This window comes from Penicillium pulvis, assembly GCF_028828015.1.
Source record: "Penicillium pulvis strain IBT 33274 chromosome Unknown contig_12_segment0_segment0, whole genome shotgun sequence".
Classification (NCBI taxonomy): Eukaryota; Fungi; Ascomycota; class Eurotiomycetes; order Eurotiales; family Aspergillaceae; genus Penicillium; species Penicillium pulvis.
The window spans coordinates 2,970,835-2,995,016 of NW_026643072.1; the positions used below are offsets into that span (position 1 = coordinate 2,970,835).

General features: G+C 49.2%; 9 protein-coding genes across 9 annotated transcripts; 5 read left to right on the forward strand and 4 right to left on the reverse strand.

Moving 5' to 3' along the window:
- Positions 1-582: 582 nt before the first annotated feature.
- N7503_002325 (uncharacterized protein) lies at positions 583-1,758 on the forward strand (the record flags this gene model as incomplete). The annotated part of the gene is made up of 1 exon (XM_057061872.1): positions 583-1,758. The coding sequence occupies one exon, from the start codon at positions 583-585 to the stop codon at positions 1,756-1,758; it is 1,176 nt and encodes a 391-aa protein (XP_056925834.1).
- A 212-nt stretch (positions 1,759-1,970) lies between these two features.
- On the forward strand, positions 1,971-3,056 carry N7503_002326 (Alphabeta hydrolase fold; the record flags this gene model as incomplete). Its single annotated transcript, XM_057061873.1, has 2 exons — positions 1,971-2,154; positions 2,212-3,056. 2 exons carry the CDS (start codon positions 1,971-1,973, stop codon positions 3,054-3,056), a joined length of 1,029 nt encoding a protein of 342 aa, XP_056925835.1.
- Positions 3,057-4,455: 1,399 nt separating this feature from the next.
- Positions 4,456-5,680, reverse strand: N7503_002327 (uncharacterized protein; the record flags this gene model as incomplete). Its single annotated transcript, XM_057061874.1, has 3 exons — positions 4,456-4,984; positions 5,033-5,346; positions 5,408-5,680. The coding sequence occupies 3 exons, from the start codon at positions 5,678-5,680 to the stop codon at positions 4,456-4,458; spliced, it is 1,116 nt and encodes a 371-aa protein (XP_056925836.1).
- A 665-nt stretch (positions 5,681-6,345) lies between these two features.
- On the reverse strand, positions 6,346-8,803 carry N7503_002328 (guanine nucleotide exchange factor VPS9; the record flags this gene model as incomplete). Its single annotated transcript, XM_057061875.1, has 4 exons — positions 6,346-6,391; positions 6,452-7,101; positions 7,156-7,409; positions 7,462-8,803. 4 exons carry the CDS (start codon positions 8,801-8,803, stop codon positions 6,346-6,348), a joined length of 2,292 nt encoding a protein of 763 aa, XP_056925837.1.
- Positions 8,804-8,994: 191 nt separating this feature from the next.
- Positions 8,995-10,820, forward strand: N7503_002329 (asparagine synthetase domain-containing protein; the record flags this gene model as incomplete). The annotated part of the gene is made up of 3 exons (XM_057061876.1): positions 8,995-9,666; positions 9,724-10,285; positions 10,369-10,820. 3 exons carry the CDS (start codon positions 8,995-8,997, stop codon positions 10,818-10,820), a joined length of 1,686 nt encoding a protein of 561 aa, XP_056925838.1.
- A 2,958-nt stretch (positions 10,821-13,778) lies between these two features.
- On the forward strand, positions 13,779-15,633 carry N7503_002330 (uncharacterized protein; the record flags this gene model as incomplete). The annotated part of the gene is made up of 4 exons (XM_057061877.1): positions 13,779-14,073; positions 14,129-14,573; positions 14,627-14,710; positions 14,775-15,633. The coding sequence occupies 4 exons, from the start codon at positions 13,779-13,781 to the stop codon at positions 15,631-15,633; spliced, it is 1,683 nt and encodes a 560-aa protein (XP_056925839.1).
- A 910-nt stretch (positions 15,634-16,543) lies between these two features.
- On the reverse strand, positions 16,544-19,644 carry N7503_002331 (uncharacterized protein; the record flags this gene model as incomplete). The annotated part of the gene is made up of 3 exons (XM_057061878.1): positions 16,544-19,214; positions 19,265-19,415; positions 19,470-19,644. The coding sequence occupies 3 exons, from the start codon at positions 19,642-19,644 to the stop codon at positions 16,544-16,546; spliced, it is 2,997 nt and encodes a 998-aa protein (XP_056925840.1).
- A 554-nt stretch (positions 19,645-20,198) lies between these two features.
- N7503_002332 (uncharacterized protein) lies at positions 20,199-21,141 on the forward strand (the record flags this gene model as incomplete). The annotated part of the gene is made up of 2 exons (XM_057061879.1): positions 20,199-20,626; positions 20,691-21,141. The coding sequence occupies 2 exons, from the start codon at positions 20,199-20,201 to the stop codon at positions 21,139-21,141; spliced, it is 879 nt and encodes a 292-aa protein (XP_056925841.1).
- Positions 21,142-22,154: 1,013 nt separating this feature from the next.
- Positions 22,155-23,908, reverse strand: cpcA (amino acid starvation-responsive transcription factor GCN4; the record flags this gene model as incomplete). The annotated part of the gene is made up of 4 exons (XM_057061880.1): positions 22,155-22,647; positions 22,725-22,860; positions 22,918-23,508; positions 23,875-23,908. The coding sequence occupies 4 exons, from the start codon at positions 23,906-23,908 to the stop codon at positions 22,155-22,157; spliced, it is 1,254 nt and encodes a 417-aa protein (XP_056925842.1).
- Positions 23,909-24,182: the final 274 nt, after the last annotated feature.

The following is a 24,182-nucleotide window of genomic DNA, read 5'->3' on the forward strand; positions in this document are numbered from 1 at the left end:
CCGGCCACTCCAAGGCCATTCATAGCGCTCTATATTCCCGGGGCAAAGAATGCAAAAATGCCCACGACGAGAATTTGATAAAGGGCGCTGTGGAACAAGACAGATTTATGTTTGGGGAGTTGTTGATCAAGTATGGTGACGGTGTTGATTTGTGCTTTGTCTGTCTTAAGGGTCATTGTTAGAGCGGTATCTCAATCTTGATTGAGGCTAGGTAGACCATGTAGACAAAAAGAAAAATAGAAAGAAAATCGTAAGGTTTTAAAAGCCTCTGACTGAATATTATAAGGCCATATATAGAGCATGTATTTACACATACCTTGGGATGATATAGGTACTATAGGGACTCGTCTCCACCCCCGCAGCACGAAAGTCATGACAGAATGATACAATCTACCTGCCACAGGTGCTGTGACATATTGACCCGGTCCAAGTGAGAATAGGCAGATCTCATTCGTGAAAAGGCGCTACGATCCAATCATATCGCGTCAATTCAAACACGAATGGGGTTCCCTGTAGAACGCGGGGTTTATTTAAACCCATTGACGCTGCTCTTATCATCCGTAGACCGATCACTTCGGCAGAATGGCAGCAGCGATAGAGCAGCTTGTAGCCGAAAAGCTATCCATCGGGAATGCGATCTCACCAGTGGTATCGTTTGAGCCTTTTGAGCTACCATCCTCAAATCAACGTGTGCTAGGGCCACCCCACCCAGCAAACACAGTGATTCCACTCGCCCTCCAACTGACACAAGACAACACAACCTCCAGTCTGAGTGAGGTAGTAGGGACAATCAAGAGAGTGCAGCAAGAAGATGACACATTTACCAAAAAGCTTGCCCTGCATGGCACCCTACTCTTCCGCGGACTCCCCATCCACAACGCAGAAGATTTCAGCAAATTTGCTCACGCATTCGGCTACCGACCTCATGAAATCATCGGAATAGTCGTCAACAGACCCTTACTTGCGCCTAACATCGCACCCGCCAACGAGTCACCCAAAGAAGTCCTCATCTACAACCACAACGAGTCCCCGCAAGTACCACACGCTCCCGAATACATATTTTTCTACTGCCACCATGCCCCAACAAAAGGTGGCCAATCGCCCATGTCATCATCGCTGGAGATCTTCAATCGCGCGCAGCGCGAAATCCCCGAGTTTATCACCGAGCTAGCCGAGAAGGGTATTCTAAGCCGAGTGGTGTACAAAAACGAAAAACAATACGAGGGTGGGTCCACGCTTCTTCAGGCATTTGGTAAAGACATTGTCGAAGGCGATGATGAAGGGACCAGAAGACGGAAAATTGAGGCTCAGATTGCGCGGTATGGACGGGGCAAGCATACGACGTGGGAGTGGGTGGATGATGGACTGGTTCTGACGCATCGGCTGCCCTGCATCAGGACTCAGCCTGGAACAAATCTACCGACTCTTTTTACTGGATTGGCAGCGTATTGGAAGAGGTCGCAGCTTGATCTCGAAGCTCGCAAGAATGTTACTCAGCAGCTATATGGTGATGGGACTATTATCCCGGAGAAGTACTTGGCACATCTTGTGAAAATTACCGATGAAGTGAGGGTCTTGCATCAGTGGCAAGATGGTGATGTGCTTGTTTTTGATAATATTATTGCGCAGCATGGACGAGAGCCTTGGGAAGGTGAGCAGGCTGATCGAGTGGTTTTGGCAAGCTTGTTCGATGGCCCCAGTGTCCCCGGAGCATATGGTTACGGAGACTGGGCTCAATTAAGTCAAGCTTTGGATTGATGCGGTCACCTTAAATCTAGTACATTGATATATTAGATTCATACCTCATATGTTTTTGAAGTACTCTAGCTTAATAAAGTCGGTCGTCACAGCTCCACTTGATCGGCAATGACTTTATCCCCTTAGGGAAACGTAAACCGTTCGGGCTCCTTGATTAAGACAACTTTATTTGACTCACAATCCTAAATCTGTATTGAATTCAAAAATTGAAGATGCCACCTCAACTCCCAGAAGGAGGCCACACCGTGGTCTACTCCACCGTTGACAACCATGAAGTCAAGTTGGACTATTACCTCCCCCGCACCACGGGTAGCCTGCCCGCAATGATCTACTATCACGGCGGTGGCATGTCCGCCGGTTCACGCCGAGGCCGTGGCTTCCCGCACTGGATGTACGGTACGTGAATACAGCAATTACCTTCAATGGCCAGATAGAAAGCTAATAACCCGCTAGACCACTGCCAAGAAAAGGGCTACATTCTCATCTCAGCAGACTACCGTCTCTGCCACCCCACCAACGCAATTGACCAGATTGATGATGCAAAGGCTCTTTTGAGCTATATTGCAGGATCGCAGTTCGCCGGCGAGCTTCCAGAATCTGTATCACTTGACACAGCTCGCATCGCTGTGACTGGTTTCTCTGCTGGTGCCTACTCTGCTCGCGCAGCTTGTCTCTACGCAACACCCAAGCCAGCAGCTCTCCTTTCTGTCTACGGATTGGGCGGTAATATGCTTCTGGATCACTGGACAGGCGCGCGACCACCGACCTCGCTCGCGAAATTCTTCGATCTGAGCGGCGTTCCCGCCTTGTTGGCGGATAAGACAGTTGTCAGTGACGATTACATTGAGGGAGGCATGTCGAAGCGTTTTGCGATGACAATCGACTGGGAGATTAAGGGCACATTCCTTGATGGTGTTTTCCAGAGGCCGGGACTGGGCAAGTCACTGGATGCTCTGGAGTACGAGAAGCGGTTCGAGGCTGTTCCAGAGGATCTGAAGCCCGGTATGCTGCAGCAGTTTGTTACGGCTGATTACCCACCCTCGGTGTTTGTACACGGCAAGAGTGATGAGGTTGTTTCTCCTGAAGAGAGTGTTTACCAACATGAGCAACTAAGCAAGCTGGGAGTTTCATCGCAGCTGTATCTTGTGGAGAATGGGCCGCATGGCTTGGAGGGAGCTGTGATGATGAGAAAGATGGCCGGAGCAGAAATTCCCGGTGGTGACAAGGTGATTGCCGATTCGATGGAAGCTTATGGCAAAGCTCTGGTCTTCATTGATGGGATTTTTAGTGCGGTTTAGAATGCACGAGGTATATAACAGTCACTTTCAATTAAAATTGCCCTGCATAAATCCTTGAGATATACAGATACACTATCAGGCAAGATGAGGGTCCAAAAAGAGATGCAACCTTCAAAAAAAACCATAGAAAAAAAAAGATAGCACGTCAGCACTAGGGTTCGAACCTAGGATCTCGAAAGAACTAGATGGCGAATATGGGAATTCACTGGTATGGGATTAGTAATGATTTATGGGAAGTCAGGTCACGGGGTTACGAACAGTCTAGCGCCTTAACCACTCGGCCATACTGACAGGTTTAAATGAGATAAGCTAATCTTCTGTATATGACCCAAACAATGTTTTTCTTTGAATTCATTACGCCGCAATCGTATATAATCTTACAGGCGATTCACATTGTCCTTGATATAATAGTCCTTATATCTCAAAAGGGAAGTGAAGAGAAATTCAGTAAGCATTTGGAAGTTCTCAGAGTAGAATCGACGTGATTAGAAAGTTGACGATGATGGCCGACCCCATTTCTTTTCATATCAAGAATGCGATAATTGGGTAATGACCCTGTTGGGAATTCATATGGAGTGGCTATACTTGTCATAGTGAATGGGCATAATTTCTAGATTCACGTTACCTCATGAATGGGAAGGGACGGATTAGTCCTATTCAATAATTATGGCGGATGAATCCTAGCACTAGGACGAGCAGAGCTGTGTGTCCACGCTGTGTAACATGACTGCTAGTGAGTCGCCGTAGTCTTACCTAGCACAAGCAGCATGTAGCTCCTTGACCGCTCACATTTTGACGCCGAGACATTATTTTACACCTCCTAGCACTGTCAGTCGTCCAATTCAAAGTGATACTCTTTGGATACTATTTGGAAAATACAAGCTTGCTTGATAGATAGTAAAATCGGACGTCTTTATTACTAAGGCAGTATGGTCGAGTGGTCTAAGACGTTAGACTTGAACGAAATTCATTTTCGAAGAAATCTAATCTCCTCGGAGGCGTGCGTTCGAACCGCACTACTGTCGTTTCTTTTTTTCTTCTTCCTTTTTTGCCTACCATTTCTCGCTCAATATCTCTTATATTCTTTCAAGCAATGAGGAAAGCTATCAGACATTCTGCGGCGGCTGTGGTACTTCCTAAACTCCTGGTTCCTCTCACATTCGTTCTTTATTCCATACTACGAACCTCCCTGGCAGGCAAGCAAAACAAGATTTGAGCGCATCATTCACAGGCCCACTGTGTCCAGTTACAATCTTAAGGCTGAGTATAAATACAGATTCAATCTAAGAAAATGGCAGGAAACAGTAAATAATATACAAAAGGAAATATGTAGTTTTCCATGGATCGTATCGATACTTGGAACGGTAATCCGAAACTGCCTGATGCCCAGGTGATGCCCCTAAGCAGGTTGCATGATCATACCATCCTTGATCGCAGCAATCATCTCCTTGTCAAAAGGATCTTTCTTATCAAAAGCGGCTTTCTTTCGCTCGGCAGAAGTCCAGGTCGAAATATCAAGTTTATCGCCTCCGATTTTAGGCCCGTAGAGTTTCTTGTACTCCGTCAAGGCTTTCTTCCAGCCCCAGGGATCACCCTTCTTATCGTCAGACGCAGGAAGCTCGAGCTTATCAGCCTCATCTTTATAATTCTTGAAGTGGTCCTTGTCCTTGATGTCGGACAGCGCCTTGAGTTCAATATTGTGCTTCTTGGCGTAGGCAAGCACCTTTGCGTTGAGACTGCCAGCTTCGATACCGTAATCCGGGCTTACTTCGGCAATGACACGGATGAATGCCGCCATGACTGCACCTAAGCTCTTCGCTTCCGAATCGGGCTTTAAGAGACCTTCACGATCCAGCATGGCCAGCGTCGTGACGAACATGGTTCCAATCAAACTGATGACAGCTTCAACGCCCTCGCCGTCATCGACCCTGAATAATGTTAGTATCAGGGACAAACATTGAATAGAGAGAACTTACATCCACAAGGGATCGGCGTTACCCCTTGCGAAGAACAAGGCTGTGCCCTCGCAGATAGCCCACTTCTCCTTCCAGGTCTTTGCCTCTTCAAAATCAAGAATGAGATTCTGCAACATCTCAAGAATACCGTAACCAAAGTGGTCATTGTATGTGTACATCCCGAATGCGTCCGGGTCACGCATGGAGATCATAATGTTCAGCGTTCTCAGCTTCCACGTGGCTGCGTTAGTGATGACCCAGGGGTGCTCGGGATGTTCCGCAGCGGGCTTGAAGCAAACGCAAGTCTTGCCAATGTCGCAAGGGGCCTCTTTCTCCTGTGGCGGTCTTTGTTAGAGCCAAGACCAGAGAGGATTTCGACGGATCCTCTCGACTAACCTTCTCTGCATTGTCCTCATCTTCATCCTCATCGTCTTCGTCTTCATCTTCCTCGTCATCGCCGTCGGAGCCCCAACGGTGGAACGGCTTGCACAGGCAAATGTAGTCATAGGCCTCGGGCTTTCTGATCTGATGGTTGTACCCATCGTCTGCATTGCCGGAGCCAGAAACCTTGGACCAGCGCTTGTTCCGGGGAGGGTCGGACGGGTCGACCGTCTTGGCCTTTTTGGCGGCGCTGCCAGAATTCTCAGTTGACTGACGCTTGGGAGGCATTTTTGTTGTCAACAAAGATGTAGGATAGAATAATTGCGAAAGCCAAGTGATCAGGGGGTATTGCTGCTTTGAAGGTGGATTTGTTTACAGGTGACATCAGACACTAATCAGATCCCGCGTCGCGACGCGCCCGGAAGTGCGTCACACTTCACAAAACTCGACATTAATGTGATGTGTACACTTCGCATCTCTTCGCTTATGAAGGCAGAATTACGACGCTGAAAAGCTCAATCCCATCTGTCTATGAAACAGGCGAAACTTGCAGCTCAGCCCAGGTACGGGTCCACGCCAGTATTCATGGAGATGCTTTATAATGAAGTTGCTTACTTGAAACGATAAACTAGTTCCCTGACTAGGCAGGGTCATACTCTGAATGTTGTGGGTCATGAGGCATTATGTTTGTTGCTGGACTGTGGTCCAACTTGTCCGGCAGGTAGAGATACATAGAAGACATTTAGAAAATAATCTAGATACGGGGTTCCCAATGTACTCATGCAAGGATGGTGAAACCGAAATTCATGTCAAGTCCCTCTTTCCCAGGATCACCGCGCTAAAAGCAACTCAGTGTCAACACAAATAATTAAATGAAAGAATGAAGCCCCGCCATTAGGCATTTGGTATCAAGTTCAGAGATCGGCAGCAAGTGCAACACGGCTTCTTATATACTACTCTGCGCTTAAAGCGAGACATGCGTCGACGGCAAGGCCAACCCTGTCAAAACATTAGTTGGGAGATCGATAGGAGATAACTGCAGAGTTCAAAATTACTCACCGCCCTTCCTTCATCTTGACCACGTCGTCGATTACGTCGCGGTCTAGATTGGGGAACATGTTCGATAATGTCTCGACAACATTGTTATGCTCAGCACGCTGAATTCGCCGTGCCTCCGCATCTTCCGCACTGGCCTGACGAGCGGCTGCATCTTGGGCATCTAGGACACGGCTCAGATTTTTCTTGGCACTCCCCTCACGAGAGGGTCCACGTTCTTCACCTGAGTATCTGCCCTCGCTGCTAGATCGTGGGGGTTGGTAGACATTAGGGTTCAGACGAGGGGGCGCCGGTTGAGGAGTTACAGCAGGATGAAGAGGACGATCTTGTGAAGAGTTACTGTCGGGATCATCGGAGAAAATGCGACCAATAGTAGAAAGAGGTTTTTGGATGGTACGCAAGAGGCCCGCAACGGGAGCTGAGGTCTCGTCGTCGCTTGACTGTGAGGCGTCTTTGCGGCTTGGCCCTGATTGCGGTTGCGTGGAGGCACCTGGGGTAATGGATCGGCTAGGAGGTTTCTCATCCAAGGGTTCTGTTTCGCGATTCTGTTCGGCGATTGCAGAGACGGCAGCCTCAACATTACGCTCAAATTCTTCGTCGCTAACAGTGATGCTGGTTCGATCTAAGGTCTCGATGAACTGGATAGCTCCAGACTAAACGTGGACGTCAGTAAGCGAATTTTTGGATCTTGGGATCTCGAAACTCACCAGCGAGGATAGATAGTAGCCTGCCTCGCCACCGAGCTTGTCCTGATTGCGGAAACGCAGGATGTATTGGATATTGGAGACAAGGTGATCGGGGTTTGCATGTAATACCACATAGATCAGAAGTGGAACAAAAGAGTCTGCGGAGGTATCGGCTTTTTTGCTATTCCGCAAAAGACCAAAAATCACCTTGCAGCAATTCAAGATGCAGATAACCTTATCACGAGGAGCACGGTAGCCATTTAGCTTCAATAATTCTAAAGACCTGTTAGAGATCAACCACACATTTGATAAATGACATTGGCATACCTTGTTGCGCCAGGTTCAGGAAACGACGTCCGCCACCGCTCACAGGAGGAATATCCAGATGTTCTTCTTTGACCCAGCTGTAGATGCGAATTTTCTGGGCCAAGATATCGTCCCGCTCGATATCCTCCTGATGTTGTCCTCGCCTCCATGGCCCATGTAGCCTCTCAATCTCTCTCCGCCGGCTGCGACTTGCACTCCGGGGAATTGTGGGAGGAGCTGGGATGGCCGGTGCAAATGTTTGAGAATAGAGGCGGTTCATGACAAGCTTCTCCATTCCTTCCTTGGCATTATCGAACTCACTATCTGAGACATCTCTCCAAACCTCGCAAATTGCCATTTTATTCGTAATGAAGGCCAGAAAATCACTGATGATCTTGACCTGCTCATGGACCATCCACTGTTTCTTTCCAAATTCCATGAGAAAAGAGCGTAGGAACTTGGCGACGGGGTCAGCGGTGCGGTGTCGTAACTGTTCTAAGAATCGGTGAAAGTCGAACGGCTGGGCTGGTTCGGGTTCTGGTAAGGGGATTGTCGAAGTTGATGATCGCCGGGTCAACATCGGGTCATCTGGGCCGATCGACCCACGAGAATATGTGGCGGTAGGTGAAGATGCATGATTCACTTGAGGCGAAACAGTGGAAGACCCAGATACGGGGGGTTGAATATGATCCAAGCTTGATCTTCGGGGCGGGTAGTAGTTCGGGGTAGCCAGCCCCAGCCGAGGCGACATAATTTGGTCTTGATCGGTAGTCCGCGCCGGGTCCTGAAACTGGCCCATAATGCTTTGGATCTCCGGTTGAGAGTCATTTTCATCTCGCAGCTTGTCGGCCTTTGCAATTTGTTTGGACTCGGGGTCGCTATCTCCAGGCACTTCCGGCAGTTCCTTTTCAGAGCTTGGACCAGAGCTCTGTTCGCTTGTCGGCGGAGGTGCGACTTGGGTTGACACCGAATTCAGGTACGTATCGTCTTTCTCGGGTGGTGGGGGCGCAGGGGGCGTATGCAGTTCTGTAGACTGTCGAGGCACCGGTGTGCTTGTTTCTGATATTGATAGCTCACCCATTTGCCCCTCAAGCGGGTCCGGCTGTGACGGGGTGGACGATGGCTGCTGCGAAGCTACATCGGATACTTGAGAAGCACCATGCTCTTCAAGATTGATTTGCGGTCCCGCTTCTGCCTCTGTGTTCATCTCGATTTGTGGTATGTTCAAGTTCGATGTATCATTCTGGGCCGTGGGGAGGTCAGCTGTTGACGTGGGGTTTTCGATAGCTTCGGAGATCTCTTGGGCGGGGTGGTCGTTGCTCTGCCCGTGTCCCGGGAGAGGCGAGGATTCTGTGGCCGACATGAGCTATATCCAGCATGCAGGCCACGCAATATCTAGTCTAGGAGTTTCACGACTTGTCTTGAGGCTCGCATAGGGCGGATCAGCGTTGGGCTGACTAATAATTATGTTTATGCCTTAGGCCACAATAGATCAAATATCCCAAATAGAAGTCAGTGTCGCGACTGGTAGTGCGACTCGTGTCAATTTCCACTATGTGTGGCATTTTCTTCTCTTTATCTGCCGCACCCATATCACCGACCCCAGAGACGCGTTCTTTACTGGAAAAGCGAGGGCCCGACTGCTGCCAAACACACACTCTGCACAAGGAGATCTCAACACCAGATGAAGGACCCCAAAGTTTCCACCTCACCTTTATCTCAACGGTGCTGGCACTGAGAGGAGATCATGTGTACAAGCAGCCGCTCATTGATAAAGCTACTCAGTCAGTGCTCTGCTGGAATGGGGAGGCTTGGAAGATCGCTGGGGAGAGAGTCTCGGGGAATGATACCGAGCACATCTTGAGTCTATTTCTGCGAGCTGTCGCTGGCGATCGCAATGGTGCCGCTCATAGACTGGGTGAGGCCGTTGCAAGCATATCCGGGCCATTTGCATTTGTCTTCTATGATGCGACGAATTCACGACTCTTCTTTAGCAGAGACTGCCTCGGCCGAAGATCTCTCCTGCAAGGATATGAGGAAGATGGGACTCTGAAGATATGCAGTCTGTGTGATGGATCATCACCGGTGCATTTTGAGGAAGTCGGATTCGAGGGGATCTACATGATTGATCTTGCAAGGTCTTATGATCTGTCCGCCTCTAAGAATCGATATCAGATTGAGACTTTGCCATGGAGCTCAGACGCCATAACACCAGAAGGCCATATTGTAAGTCATTTCTCCTCTCTTGAACAATAAGATTCACTAACTTACACTGCCCCACAGAAGAATCCCATCCCGCCAATGAATATGGAGATCCCATCAGAGCAGCCACCTTCCTTGACAATGGATACTCCATTCGTTCAGGAGCTTGAATCCAAACTTTGCCAATCACTTGCATTGAGAATTGATGACGTGCCAGAGCCACCTGGTTACATTCAAGGGCAAAGTGCCAAAGTGGCTGTACTTTTTTCGGGTGGCCTAGACTGTACGCTTCTTGCACGACTTTCTCATGACATTCTCCCTATTGAGGATCCAATCGACCTTTTGAATGTCGCATTTGAGAACCCTCGAGTGGCAGCAGCGGCTGCCGCGTCTTCAAACAGGCAGAATCTTCCCCCGTCACTCCCAGGTTCAACATATGAAGCTTGCCCCGACCGAATAACCGGCCGCTCGGCCTACAATGAGCTACAGGAAACATGCCCAGGTCGCAAGTGGCGATTCATTGCTATTGACGTACCTTATACTGAAACCCTCGCACACCGAGATACTGTGAAGCGTCTCATGAGACCACATAACACAGAAATGGACTTGTCCATTGCATGTGCGCTATACTTCGCCTCACGAGGTCAAGGCTCAATCCATGACAGCCAGACTGAACAGAACCCCCCACTAACACCAATGAAAATACCTATGCCAGTTCTGCGCGAGTTTTGCTATCCGGCTTAGGCGCCGACGAGCTATTTGCAGGCTACGGCCGACACGGCGTCGCATTTAATCGCAGTGGATTTGAGGGACTAGTGTCCGAAATTCACCTGGACGTTAGCCGCCTTGGGCAAAGAAATCTAGGCCGCGATGACCGTATCCTCTCCCACTGGGGACGAGAAACCCGCTTCCCTTACCTTGACGAAGATTTTGTTGCATGGGTACTTCGTGCCCCAGTGTGGGTGAAATGTGGGTTTGGCCTCGCGAGTACAGGTGAAAATCACATCACAGGTGAATCATTAGCAGGTATTGATGCGGAGAAAATGGCCCTTCGACTTGTTGCACTTCGACTCGGCTTGCGCAATGTTGCACGTGAGAAGAAGCGCGCCATTCAGTTTGGTGCTCGCACCGCGAAAATGGAGAAAGGTCGGACAAAAGGTACTGATGCTCTCAGCTGAATCATACCCACAATCAATCCTGAGGCTTCTGTTCTGTCCACTTTTCCTTTATTGTTCCCCCTACTAATACTTCCCTATTCCCGAAAAACGAACCCTATTACGCGACGTGATAATAAGGCCCCAGCGATGATGACAAACTATGGAATCAGATACTTCTGAAAACGCATCTATCTCATTCTGTCTACTACCTTCCGTCCTCTGTACTGGATGAAATTCCCACCCTGCAACTTCGAGGACTGACTGTCTGCGCCCTTCTAACCTTCATCTCAGCACCAGCAGTCTCTTTTGACGGCGTGGGGCTCGAGATCGAGATAAGAAGGCACGTGGATTTCTACCTTGCTGTGACGGGGTGAGTGACAGGGAATGGGTGTGGATGATTTGAGAAGAGAGATGTGGTTTATGAAGGCTCAAAAGGCAAGTCTGAGCTGGGTTGGATTTCAATTCGAGGCAAACGTAACTGTAGACCCGTATCGGATTTTTTTCCAATGAATTTCTACTTCCCTTTTCGTATCAGTCCCACCACTCTTGGCACTTTTGTTGGAGGACCAGTCCAGAACCCTGATAGAAAGTGTTCGAGTGGTGAATTCGGACCGAGAAAAAGTCATGTAATCAGATCCAGTGAACTTCTACTGGATTGACATATCCAAGATTTACCAATGAATGGTTCCACGTCATTGTCATACCGCACCACTTAGCTGATCTCTGGGTATCGATACTACTGATATGGTATTACTGAGGGTTTGGCGATGGCGGCACGAATATAGGAGTGCTTCCATTAAAGTACCCCACCCACCAGAAAAAATCGACTATCACGTTAACGTTTTTGGGTAAGGCGCAGTAATCGAGATCCAGAGTAACATTATTGAGCACATGCATGCCCAGGCATTTACTCGGTCACACTAGACTACTTTGAAATGTGAAGATAAGACGTTAAAACTTTTCCGTGTATGAAAAAGCCGTTATCCTCCTATATCAATAGTTGCATCCTGCATGATGAATTTCTCCACTACCCATGAAAGCGTTCTTCCCCACTCATTGTACCAGATCCGAAATTGGGATAAGGAATCTAAGTCTGTTTATTTTTCGACTGTCTCAGCCAGATTTGTCTTCCAGGTTCTAGCTCCACTGAGGCTCTTGGTTTATTGGTTGCGAGTAGCACAATGACAGGGCTTTTTTGCTCAAAATTAAATCCGCGCCTACCCAAAGGAGACTTGACCAGCCCATGCGACTCTTTAAGTTTAACGCTAGTAGGACTCTAAGCCATATGTGGCCAAGTCGATTATTGATCTTTCCGAATCACCGTCTCATATCAGATCATATTTTATGGTAAGATGGATACGATTCAGAATCGCCTCGTCATATTGTACTCGAGGTGCACTGCCCCATGTATTCATCCTATTGAGAAGCAGCCCAGCGATAAAGTGGTTTGCAATGTTTGAATATCTGCTCTAGCTACTGTTTGAGCGTGTTAAGTTTCCTTCATCCATAGCGAATATCCATGGATATAGGGCAGATCGGTGGCCCTCATTCAAAGAGACAGTGCTTAGCTAGTAGCCACGAGAAACCGTTCTGCAGTTGCGATCGTGAAAGTCTTCGGACAGACGGAGTAGGTATTCAACTAGATTCGCAGGGGACTCCACCCATTAAAGAAAAACCGGTATGTAAACTCTGTTGCGACTTGATATCCCAATGATCTTCGGTACCGTGGGATCTTCCACTGAATTGTCTCGAGGGATGAACTTGCCTTTTTCGTTAGATTCCCCGGATCCTGCCCGAAGGATCAAAGGAGATACGTAATCCGAAGTCAATATCCCGAAGTAAAGTGCTTTCACCTGCTATCTTAAACTACTGTAGAAAGCCTTCTTTCATGTCAGTCATATTGCACCTGCAGCTCATCTTTGACATTTCCCCACGGCTAATTTTAAAGCGACATACGCGTGGCAATGCATAACGCCTGCTAAAAGTGGAGAAATAAAAGGGCTGGATCCACAGACCTTGGGAGTCAAGCCCAGTCAAGCTCTGAAGATGCCCGTCCAATATCCCAAAAACCGGGCATTGTGGATTATTGCTCTCCAAGAGCCTGGATTGGACCTCGGGAGGAAATCAGCCACATGTTTCTGGCACAGCTGACAGCTACCGTGTCTGCCGCATTAGCCCATATCTTTCCAACCGCCTTGGACGATCAGCAGTAAGCAGGACCCACTGGAGCAACGAGTCATGTCTAAGCCGTAATCTCTGTGAACAAGGATTGTACCCAACGCTAATCTCGCCTAGCTGAGGGGAAATACCTCAATGCACAGGATCTAGGTCTGCAGTGCCAGCGTATGCCTGTGGGCTTGCCATTGACTCGCCCTTGACTTTCCCTTTGGCTGGAAATTAGGTTGCCCACCGGTCTATTGAATGCAAATGCAAACCCCGCCAAATGCCGTGGATACCACCGAAAACAGGGTGACGGCAAGGAATTAAAGACATGGGTCTGAATCCTGCCAAATGCCATCTTTTAAAGATAAGTGGAGGGGAAAAACTTTTCTGGGAATCAATAGTGTTGTCGATCGATGCAATAGATCTTCGGGTTTTTTTTTCTCCCACGATCAAGAGCAATTTAATCGTCATTTCGGGTCCCCGATCGAGTGGGAACTATGATACGATCGACGAATGAGAGATCGCGAAGCGTGACAAATACTTGAGGCAACCCAGACAGCCACCGGTCCAGCTCTGTTGTGGGTAACGATCAGCAGGGGCAGCCTAGCTACACGTGGAGCTAGAGCCAACGACTGGCCAACGACTGGTGGAGCCCAGTTCCACTTCCCGCAGCTGTGAATCCTGAACTCGTGCGAGTCCTCTACTTAGCTGCATATGATCGTGGGTATAAGGATCCTTCATGGTCCCGGGATCTTGGAAAGGATCTAAGGCTCTCCAACTTCATCACTTTCCTTGAGCACTTAGATTTTTCCCGTCATGGGTTCGGAACTTGGAATCACCGCTAGCACAGCGGAGCTTATCGATCTCTCACCTGTGAGTATCTGGTGGGCTACCTGGGCAGCTGTCTGGACTCTCGCCGTCGTGTCCGGTGCGACCTACCTGATCATCAATCGTAATGCACCAACTCTCCGTATCCGTGGCCTCGGTCTATCACTTTCCGCTATCGGTCTTCTTCATTTATACTGGGCATCCTGCCAATTCGGAGTCATGATCGGTGCAATCATGCCCGGAGACTCACAGTACTGGATCATGGGAACTTTTCTTCCCTTAGGTACTTTTATCTCCAAAGTTTCTTTGCAAGTTGTCATACTTACCTTTTTGACTAGGTCTCTCTCTGTTCCATGCATCAAACGCTCGCTTCCTTCACGTGGCAAAGCTCCAGAAGAAATATGCCCAATATGGCCATAATCTCTTTGAAGTCAAGCCTGAGGGATCCCCCAAGGGCCTGATCAACCGTTTCCGCGCTCTCAAATACAACACCAAGGTCTTTATTATTGTTGGTGTCGGCATGTTTGTTCAAATCTTCCTCACGATCCTTATGTGGGTTATTTCTCGCAAATTCCACAGCTCTTGGGGTATTCCCGGCACCGAAGTTCACGGTTCTGCTATGGCACAAAAGACCGCCCAAGGCAGTGGATGGGAGTGGTGGCCTGGTGTTGCTTACCAGTTGCTCTGGGCCTGGGTTATCGCCCCGATCGTTCTCTGGAAGTCTCGCAACATCAATGACACCCAGGGCTGGCGAACACAGACAATTGGCTGTGCTCTTGCCAAGTAAGTTCTCTTTTGATAAATCTAGAATCAGACCAGTCACTGACGTATTCTAGTCTCCATGCAACACCGATGTGGTTAATTGGTCTCTACGTCCCGGCTATGGCTCCCGTCAATGCTGTCTGGATTCCTCCTCAGTGGTAAGCATTCATTCCGATAAATCTCGATAAATCTTCAAAAGGTATTTTCCTAACGTGACTCCAGGATTTGCTTGTCCATCTGGTTCATGGAGATCTTCACTATCTTCGTTCCCTGCTATGAGGTTTTCCGATCCCAGTCCCTTCGCAAGGAGACCCTTGACTCCATCGCTCGATGGGAGCTCAAGGTCAAGTCCTCTGGCTCCGAAGAGAAGTCCTTGAACTCCGCGTCTACCATGGTCGAATCTTTCATGTCTGGCTGGAAATCCACAAACGACTCTATCCAGTCCAATGGCTCCCGCGACAGTATCATGACCATGCACGCCCTCGAGCACGTCCTGGAGCGCAACCCAACCCCCCTGCAGGAGTTCTCTGCCCTCCGAGAATTCTCCGGTGAGAACATTGCTTTCCTCACCGGAGTTGCCGAGTGGAAGAAATCTCTCCCCGCAATTTTGAAGGATGGAACTTGCGATGGTCCCTCAAAGGCAGCGGTCCGTGAATCCTTCAACTGCGCCCTGCACCTCTACGCCAAGTTCATCAGCGTCCGCCACGCCGAGTTCCCCTTAAACATCTCCTCGCAAGATCTGACCAACCTCGATCACATCTTCGAGAAGCCCACTCGCCTCCTTTACGGCGATGAGCGCGAGACTAACCCCGTCAGCCCCTTTGACAAGTTCACTTTTGACCTCCCGTCACCCGCCTTGACCGACTCATCTGAGAAGGGGCTGAAGCCTACCTCGACTGAGATCAAGGACCGGGTTCAGTACTGGGGCCAGATTCCCGAGGAATTCTGCGCAACTGTCTTTGATGACGCCGAGAAGAGCATCAAGTACCTTGTGCTCACCAACACATGGCCCAAGTTCATCAAGGATCGTCGGACTTCAATCGAGTCCTTCGAGACTTTGAAGCCTGGCATGGACGTCTAACTTGTTTTTGAGCTGGATGGAACTTTAATTTTGAATGCGAGCACGATCGGACTGATTAAGTCGGGCGCGTGTATGTTTCACTGTTTGTCTTCGACGAAGGTCCCTTTTCATCCTGGTTTATCTGGGATGGAGTGGACCTATATATATGAATGAGCTTTTGATGCACCACTTTGGATACCCCCTCACTTTATTTTCTTTATTTATGGATTCTTTTTACAATTTTTTGGCTGTCATGAGTCACCTGTACGCTCCTTTAATCTGATCGGCAATAATTCTTAAATTCACCATATACAGAGGGCTTCCTAGGTGGTTCCCTTAGCGGCGTAGTATATCCCGGTTATGAATGCCCAAGGAATCTGAAGAATTCTATTTCCAGAGATTAGCTGTCCACGGGTTTACCCAACAGATACCGTTTGCTCGGACCAAATTTCCAGAAGCTATACCTATGTCTTCAGGCCTCCAAGGTCCTGGTCTTTTCCTTTTTTCAAATCCCCGCCCTTCAAATGTTCCCCACCTCTCTCTAAGCTTGTCATGTTGTTTCCTAGTATAGATGCACTGGTTTTGTTCATGAGCTGGATCTAGCTCGGCACCTATGCATATTATCAAGGCGTCAGACCTTGGTGCTACGCTATTACTTCTTGTAATGGGCGCAATCACGATTGGAGCCATGGTCACACCGGGGCAGTAAGGTGAATGAGTGTGTTGTAACTCAGGCCGTATTTCCGTGACAGAGCTAGAAAGTTGGGGTTTTCTTGCCGGATATACTAGCTAGGGCTTCTGTGATACATTCTTCGGGTTTTGCAGACATGTTGTGCGTGGTTTTGAGAGGAAAAAGAGAAAAGCTTTTGACAGGGCGGTGCCGTTGACCAATATTCAAGGGTCCGTCCTCAATTAGGTAGAGAGTGACGTGCTACTTTCTGCCGAAGAGGCGTTGGCGGATTGTGCGCCTATGGTGTCCGCCGGGCCTGGGCACTCGCTTAGAGACTTCAGTAGACAGAATCTGGTCCACTTTGCTTTCAGTAGGTGCTTTAGTGAGCTGAGAGGATGAAGATGTGGGATGAGCCTTCCCACGCCACTCATTCAGAGTAGACTTAGAAGACATGGTGTTCGGATGATCAGGCCCTAATTTTTGCTCGCACAGTCGAGCGCATTCCGCCATCAGCGGTAGAGCGGCTTTCTCTTGATCTGTTGACCAAAGAGCATAAGCTAGGTTATTCATGCTTTCTAGCGTGTCAGGATGGTCGGCGCCGAGTTTCGTCTTGCTCGTCTCCATGACCTGCATGAGGAGCTGCTCCGCCTCTTCCAACCGGCCCTGTTTCCAGAAAGTTGACGCCAAATTGGCCATACTCGTCAGCGTGTCTGGATGGTCGGCGCCGAGCTTTGCCTTGCTAGCCTCCATGACCTGCACCTCGAGCTTCTCCGCCTCTTCTAACCGGCCTTGGTTCCTGAACGTCAACGCTAGATTGGCCATGATAGTCAGCGTAGATGGATGGTCGGCGCCGAGCTTCGTCTTGCGGGTCTCCATGACCTGCACCTCGAGCTTCTCTGCCTCTCCTAAGCGGCCTTGGTTCCAGAACGTCGACGCCAGATTGGCCATGATCGTTAGCGTGGTTGGATGGTCGGCGCCGAGCTTTGTCTTGCTAGCCTCCATAATCTGCACGTCGAGCTGCTCCGCATCCTCCAGCCGGCCCTGATTCCTATACGTTGACGCTAGATTGGCCATTCTCGTCAGCGTGGAGGGATGGTCGGCGCCGAGCTTCGCCTTGCTCGTCTCCATAACCTGCACCTCAAGCTTCTCCGCCTCTTCTAAGCGGCCTTGGTTCCAGAACGTTGACGCCAGATTGGCCATGACCGTCAGCGTGGATGGATGGTCGGCGCCGAGCTTCTCCTTGCTCGTCTCCATGACCTGCAACTCGAGCTGCTCCGCCTCTTCCCACCGACCCTGCTTCCAGAACGTCGACGCCAGATTAGACATACTCGTCAGCGTGGAGGGATGGCTAGTGCCAAGTTTTGTCTTGTGAGTCTCCATAACCTGCTTCAGGAGCTGCTCCGCCTCTTCCCACCGGCCCTGGTTCCAGAATGTCAACGCCAGATTGGCCATGCTCGTTAAAGTGTCTAGATGGTCGGCACCGAGCTTCGACTTCCTCGTCTCCAAGACCTGTATAAAGAGCTGCTCCGCCTCTCTCCAATTCCCCTCACGTCGGTAGGCTACCGCTAGCATAATAGTGCTATCAAGTGTTTCTTTGTCTTCCAGCCCTAATACCTTTAATCTCTGCTCTCTCGACATGGACGCCATTTCCCGCAAATCAGGGAGATTCCCACATTCTTGCGCATACCACGCCCCCTTATAGAGTAACCCAGCCCAGCTTCGGAGACAGTCATGCGATTTCGGTCGATGTGACATAGCTGACTTAACATGAGGAAATAGTGTCCGGCATCTCTCCCGGTGTTCATATTGACCGGTCGGAAATTCAGCATAAAGACTATCAATGAATCGTTCCTTCCACTCTTCGTCCTGGCCGTATGTTTTTAACCACGTGCGTGCTGTGAGCTGCACTAACCGATGCATAGTGAATACCATTCCATGTCCACTCGACATAGGATAGTGTTCACTCGCAGTAACAAAGGAATAGTCTCTGAGAGTTGTAATATCACTCTCGAAAGTTTCATCTTGGTCATATTCAGACGAACTTTCCGTGTCCTCTCCACTAGATTTGTTCGCAACCCCCGAAGAACCTAGGACTCCATGATTTTTTGCCGTATATTGAATTCGTAGAAGATCCTCAGGGATCCCCTGCCAGTCGAAAAAGCTCATGAGAGACAGTAAGTCAGCCGCAGACTGCCTGACTCGTCGGATATGGTCAAACGATATTTGCCATGTTAGTAGAATGGAATTCTTTGCCTCCCAATCTCGGCCCATGTGAATTCCTTCATGACTTAGAAGCGTCGTGGCTTGACGGTCACTATGCCGAAGCTTTTCAAGGTATTGCGATGCCGAGCAACGGGGTGAACAGTGCACGATGTAGCTAGCCGCTTGCACAATTGCTAGCGGCATAAACTCAAGTTCCTCCACAAGCTGAACTAAGTCTGCTCTTTCTACACCTGAATCTAGCTTATACTGCATTAGATCCAAGGCCTCGGCCTCATTCATTGGTTGCACGTCGATTAGATACTTCTTATAGCCAGCAATTTCCAATGCTACTGCTTTATTCCGGCTCGTAACAATGATAGAGCCATTTGAAGCTTCAAGGAGGTACTTTAGCGGTGGCTGCATCGGGGCACGGTCCTGGGCGTCCTGGGCACCTGTACCATTTGCTAGTGGTTTGTGAAGGAGTTCGTCATCATCGACATTATCAAGGACAAGAAGCCATTTGCCGATCTTTCCATCTTGCAACCAGTCCCTAAAGAGTTGGAATATATTGGCATGGCGGCTCTGGCGCCCAGGGATCTTAGCACGCTCGGCTAGCTCGCGGAGACTTAACTCGCAGCGCGCCGCATTACTCGCATGAACCCAGAAAATCCAGGTGTTAGGTGATTCATGTTGAACTCGATAGCAGTATTCGATAGCGAGTCGAGATTTTCTGTTGTATGTCAGCCTTGGACGGATCACTTAGCATTAGATAGCCCTAACCCAACGCCCCCTATACCATAAAGAACTAGTGTAGATCCCGGGATCGAGGACTTTTCGTGGATCTGATCAAGGAGTCCATCGCGGCTAACAAAGTCTGGATCATGCCGGAACGGCACAGTCGATAAGGGGCTTGGAGGAGACTCGGTCGGGTCTGAGAGGTTTCCATGATTAATGTGACAGTCAATCTTCTTCCGGAGAGACTTACCAGGATGCCAGTGGTAGTGGGTCCCACCATAGTATTCGCTGTTGATACTATTATCCACATATCCAGCGAAGACTTTTCCACCTGATTCTGCGCTCACTCCAGAAATGTTCTGGGTAATAGGGTCTCTGGACTTTCTTCCTCTATCCTTGGGTATCCTATCATGATCGCCAGACATGATGGATCAGAACAGCCTCAGACAAAAAACACCTACTTTTTAAAGAAGTAAACAAGAGAGATTCAACTACCTTGCCGCGTTGGCTAATCACCAAGAACTTATACATGGGTTTGGAAGGAGTATTCATCCACCAATACAAAGTCATGTGTTGTCGCTCGCTTTTTTGGTTGTCGATCAGTCGGGCAAGCTGCCTTTCCAAACGTGTAGTCTTCCAATTGGGGATGAGCGATCCACTTGTTCAGTCCTATGCGCTGCCAGGCGGGGTAGAGCCTAAAATTAGAACTTCGCCTAGCTATACCCGGTCAGCTCTTATCTGATGCCATTCGCAAGCGGTTATAATTGGCCGATACAGCCTTATGCGCTCTCGATCAGCGTCAGTTTAATTATAGGCCTTCCAATTTCCCAGTCTCCTCATAACCTACCCTAAATTTCATCCAACAATTATAATTACGGCTCAGAGCACACATTGGACAGCCATTTGAAACAGAGCATAAGTGTGCCAAAAGCACGCAATATTTTTCAAGCGAGGCTCCTCTGCTCGCTCTTTTGCGACGATGGATCCATTCAGCTTGACCGTCGGCACCTTAGGTATCGTTGGAGCAGCGGTACAAAGTATTAGTGCTTTAATTCATGAGATCAACGCCATCAGAGATGCACCAGTTGTGATAGCTGGTCTCAGAGACGAACTAGTGGCTGTGGAGGCCATTCTTTTGGTTTTGGATAATCCACACAAGAATTCCCAGCTTGAACACCTCACGCCTGATGCAAGGACGGCGCTACAGCTGACTGTCACGCATTGCGCAAAAGCTTGTACCGAGTTTCGCAACAAGATAGTACGGTGGACGAAGCACTCAGGTGAAAAACTGCATGCATGGGATCGTGTCCGTGTTGGCTTGTTCGCTGAACGAACTGTTGAGACTTTATGTGAGCAGCTTAACCGCTATAAATCTACCATGAACATAGCAGTCAGCACTGCTACCTTGTATGTCTCCTTTTCGCATACGTGTTTAGCTTGACCATTGGACATGAGCTTACTGGCTCTGCAGGCTCGCGACCGCAACATCGTACCCCACCGTCAACGCAATGCAAGAAGACCTCTATATCAAGGAAACGGAGATCGCTCAGGAGATCAGCAAGATTGATGAACAATTGGCTGAAGCGAGAAATACCCTACAGTATGTCACACAAGCGCAGCTCTTGAACGATCATCAAGACGGCGCCGAGGTCATTGAGCAATTTCAAGATCAATGTGCTGCACTAGATGATTCTAGAAAGCTATTAGAAAGCCTGCTCGCGGAGGCTCGTCAAGTGCGTGCGAAGCAAAACATCACAGATGTCGACATGAGTGACGGCGGAAGGCTTCTCGTCGGTCTTATTAATTTCGACAATGATAACGGAGACGTTCGCCAGGAGATTCACAATGTGAAAGCCACAAACCACGGCAAGGGGGTAATAGGAGTGGCCAAAGGATTTGATGTCAATTCGTTTTTTCAATAAATAGCTGTAATGTATGATACCGAGCGAAACCCCTTCTAGCCGAATGGGATGGACCTACATTGCTAATCTGGTTTGACAAGATACAAGCTTGTAGATTAGCATTTTGTTTTCTTGCTTCCTGTCAAGATGCCCTCTTGGACTATTTCTGAGATCGGCGCTTCCCCAATGGCGCTGTAGAGGGCGTTATGCATGTGTCAGACTAATCGTAAATAGGGTTATCTCGTCGTGGTAGAGGCTAGGCTTCGCCAGCAGCTGGTCGCAGAGAGCCTCCAGTATCGGTGTTGTGACACTAAGAGGTCGGTCTGATGGAATGGAAGGACTCTTGTATTACCGAATTGCCATAAATTGCCGCGCACACATAGTGGTGATAGAACGCGGGCTACATTTAGCGGCATTGGCGATCTGGGATGTGGTCAGTGAAACATGGAAGCCAATTTCGAACATTGCTGTACTTGTTACTTAGTTGAACTATCCACCGCAGTGGAGGGCTATAGACATGACGGAGACTGATTTGTTCTCTTGGAATGTGAGATTGGAGTTGATGTAGATCTACATGTTGACCATCATCCAGAACTGTACCACAGACATTATGAATTGCCAAGTATATCTGATGGAAGTTTATTTTAGGTCAAGTTCGGTCAAGTTCAGGAATTATATTACGGATGAACAATGATACAACAAATCAAATCAATTTGGATATTAAAGTAGGGAAAACAGAGCCACGAGTCAATCCCATTTGGGAGACAATCAGAACCGGCTGAACAGAGGAAAAGCAAAGCAGGAATTTCAAAACAAGGTATCAGAAAACACATTCATGACGTCTCACGTCAGACTAAACGAACTTTTGAAGACACCGACGACGAGGCGCTGGTGTCTGGGTGAGACGTCGGGGTAACAGGCTTGACCCATGCCCCGCGCCACCGAACCATTAAGCAGGTAATAAGAAAGCAAATCCGAAAACAAAACGATAAAGGCAACAAAGAAACATGTCGTTCAAGTAATCAGGAAGTTGATCACTGGTTGGCCTTGAGAATGGCGAGTTGCGCTTGCAGATTGGCAATCATCTCGTCACGCTCAGACAACTGATCCTCCAAAGCCTGGATGCGAGTTTCAGCACTGGCCTGACGGGCCAGCTTCTTCGCACGAGACTTGCGGGCAGCCTCAGTGTTGCGAGCACGCTTGGTAGCGATCGGGTCATTGGGGTCAAACTCAATCGGAGACAGATCCTTGCGCTGACGGGAGATGCCAGCAACACTGGAGTGTCTGGTTGTGCCAGTCGCAGACATAGGGGAAGACTTGACACCAGAGGAAAGGGGCTGGGGAGCAGGCGACATCTCGATGGAGGGCTGCATTTGCTTCTTGGGCTCAGCCATGGCGGAGGCGAAATCGGACGCATTGAAGAGACCAGATGCGGCCGAATTTCCGATAGCTCCGTCATGGAAAAGAGGAGTCCAATCGTCACTGCCCATGAACTCCACGTCGGTGAAGAGGGGAGAGGGGTTTTGGCTGAAAGTGCCCGGAGAGTCGAAGGGGGAGTGCTCAAGTCGGTGAAAGTGCCCGAGGGCGGGATCGAGTGGTCAAACATGAGGTCCTGGGGGGAGATGGTTCCGGTAGGCGCCTCGGGAGAGAGCGCACCGGTCTCCTGACCCAGGAGCTCGTCAAAGGTGAATGGTCCCATGCCACCGGCAGATGGAAGACCGAAGAGCTCGGTATCGTGTTCTGAGGACATCGTATGAGCGGTTGTGTTCAAAGCAACGGCGGAATCAAAAGATTTACCTTGGAAGTTGGGAGTAGACATGTTGCGACGATATTGCATGTACTGTTTTCTTTTTTCGAGTGGAATATTACCGGCGTGAAACGGCGGGATGGGAGGACGTTGAGGGGAGTTGGTGGGCACGGTTGCCGAATAAGGCTGCGAGTGCTTCACGGTGGGGTGAGACCAGTAGGAAGGAGACCGGGCAAGCTGGGTCACTCTGGGGTCCTGAACAGGAGAACCAGGGAACTGCTGCTGGAGATGGCGTTGCAACTGCAAACTGAAAGAGTGTCGTCGAGGGTTATTCTGCGCCAGAAAGGGCTGGAGGGCAGAAGGCCTAAGGGCAGTGTTCGGGGCTAGCGAACGCGAGTCTCTGAATCGAGGCTGCGGACGGGGCTGCGGGGCTGGATAGAGCACAAAGTCCTCTAGTGCACTGTTGTTGTTGTTGCTGTTGTTGTTCGAACTGGAAGCCAAGGGCTGTGTGGGCGGGGGCGAGGGAAGCCATGGTTGCTGGAATTGATCCGTGGTGAACGACGTAACGTCGATCGAAGGTATAGAAGTGTGGGAACTTGAGCTACGCGGTGCGCGACTGAAGTTCAGAGGTCCTAAGACGTCTGAAGAAGAGGAAAAAATGGGGGATTGTGTTCCGGTTATGTTGTCGGTCGGGAGGAAAGACTGGCTCTTTCGGGGGGCGCTTAGATGGAGTTCATCTTGGATCTGTGGAGATTCAAAATGTTCTGTAGGTATATGTAGAATGGTGGAGGTGGATAAAAAATGTATGGGTGTGAACACAGAGAATGGTGGAAAGGAAAAGAAGCAGGCAGCGATGGGGGGACTCAGGCACTTCTTATGACCGGACAAATTGACAGTGTGGGATCAAGTGGATCTTCCTTGTCCAATCATGGAGATCAGCCGCACGGGGCTTGAGAGTCACGGGGTGTGAGTCACAGTTGAATACAAGGCTCTGATTGGCTGCTTACTCGCATCCAGAGCCTCGTTACCCACAGGATACATGCATTAACTATGGATCCCACTACGTAGTCCAAAGTATCGATGATGTATTCCGCCCCCCCGTCTCACCTTCGGGCATTGACCAATCATATCGGTAAATCTGTCCTGACGGTATGCTCATCTAAAGTTCCAGGCATCCGCACAGCCGGATCAACCCCCTTTTCAGGCCCTGCTCCAAATGACCAGGTAACCATTTATGTGAAATACAGATCACATTGTTAACAGCATTCTCCATAGCCTCAACAACAGAACCTCTTAACGTCCCAAAGTTTCTTGC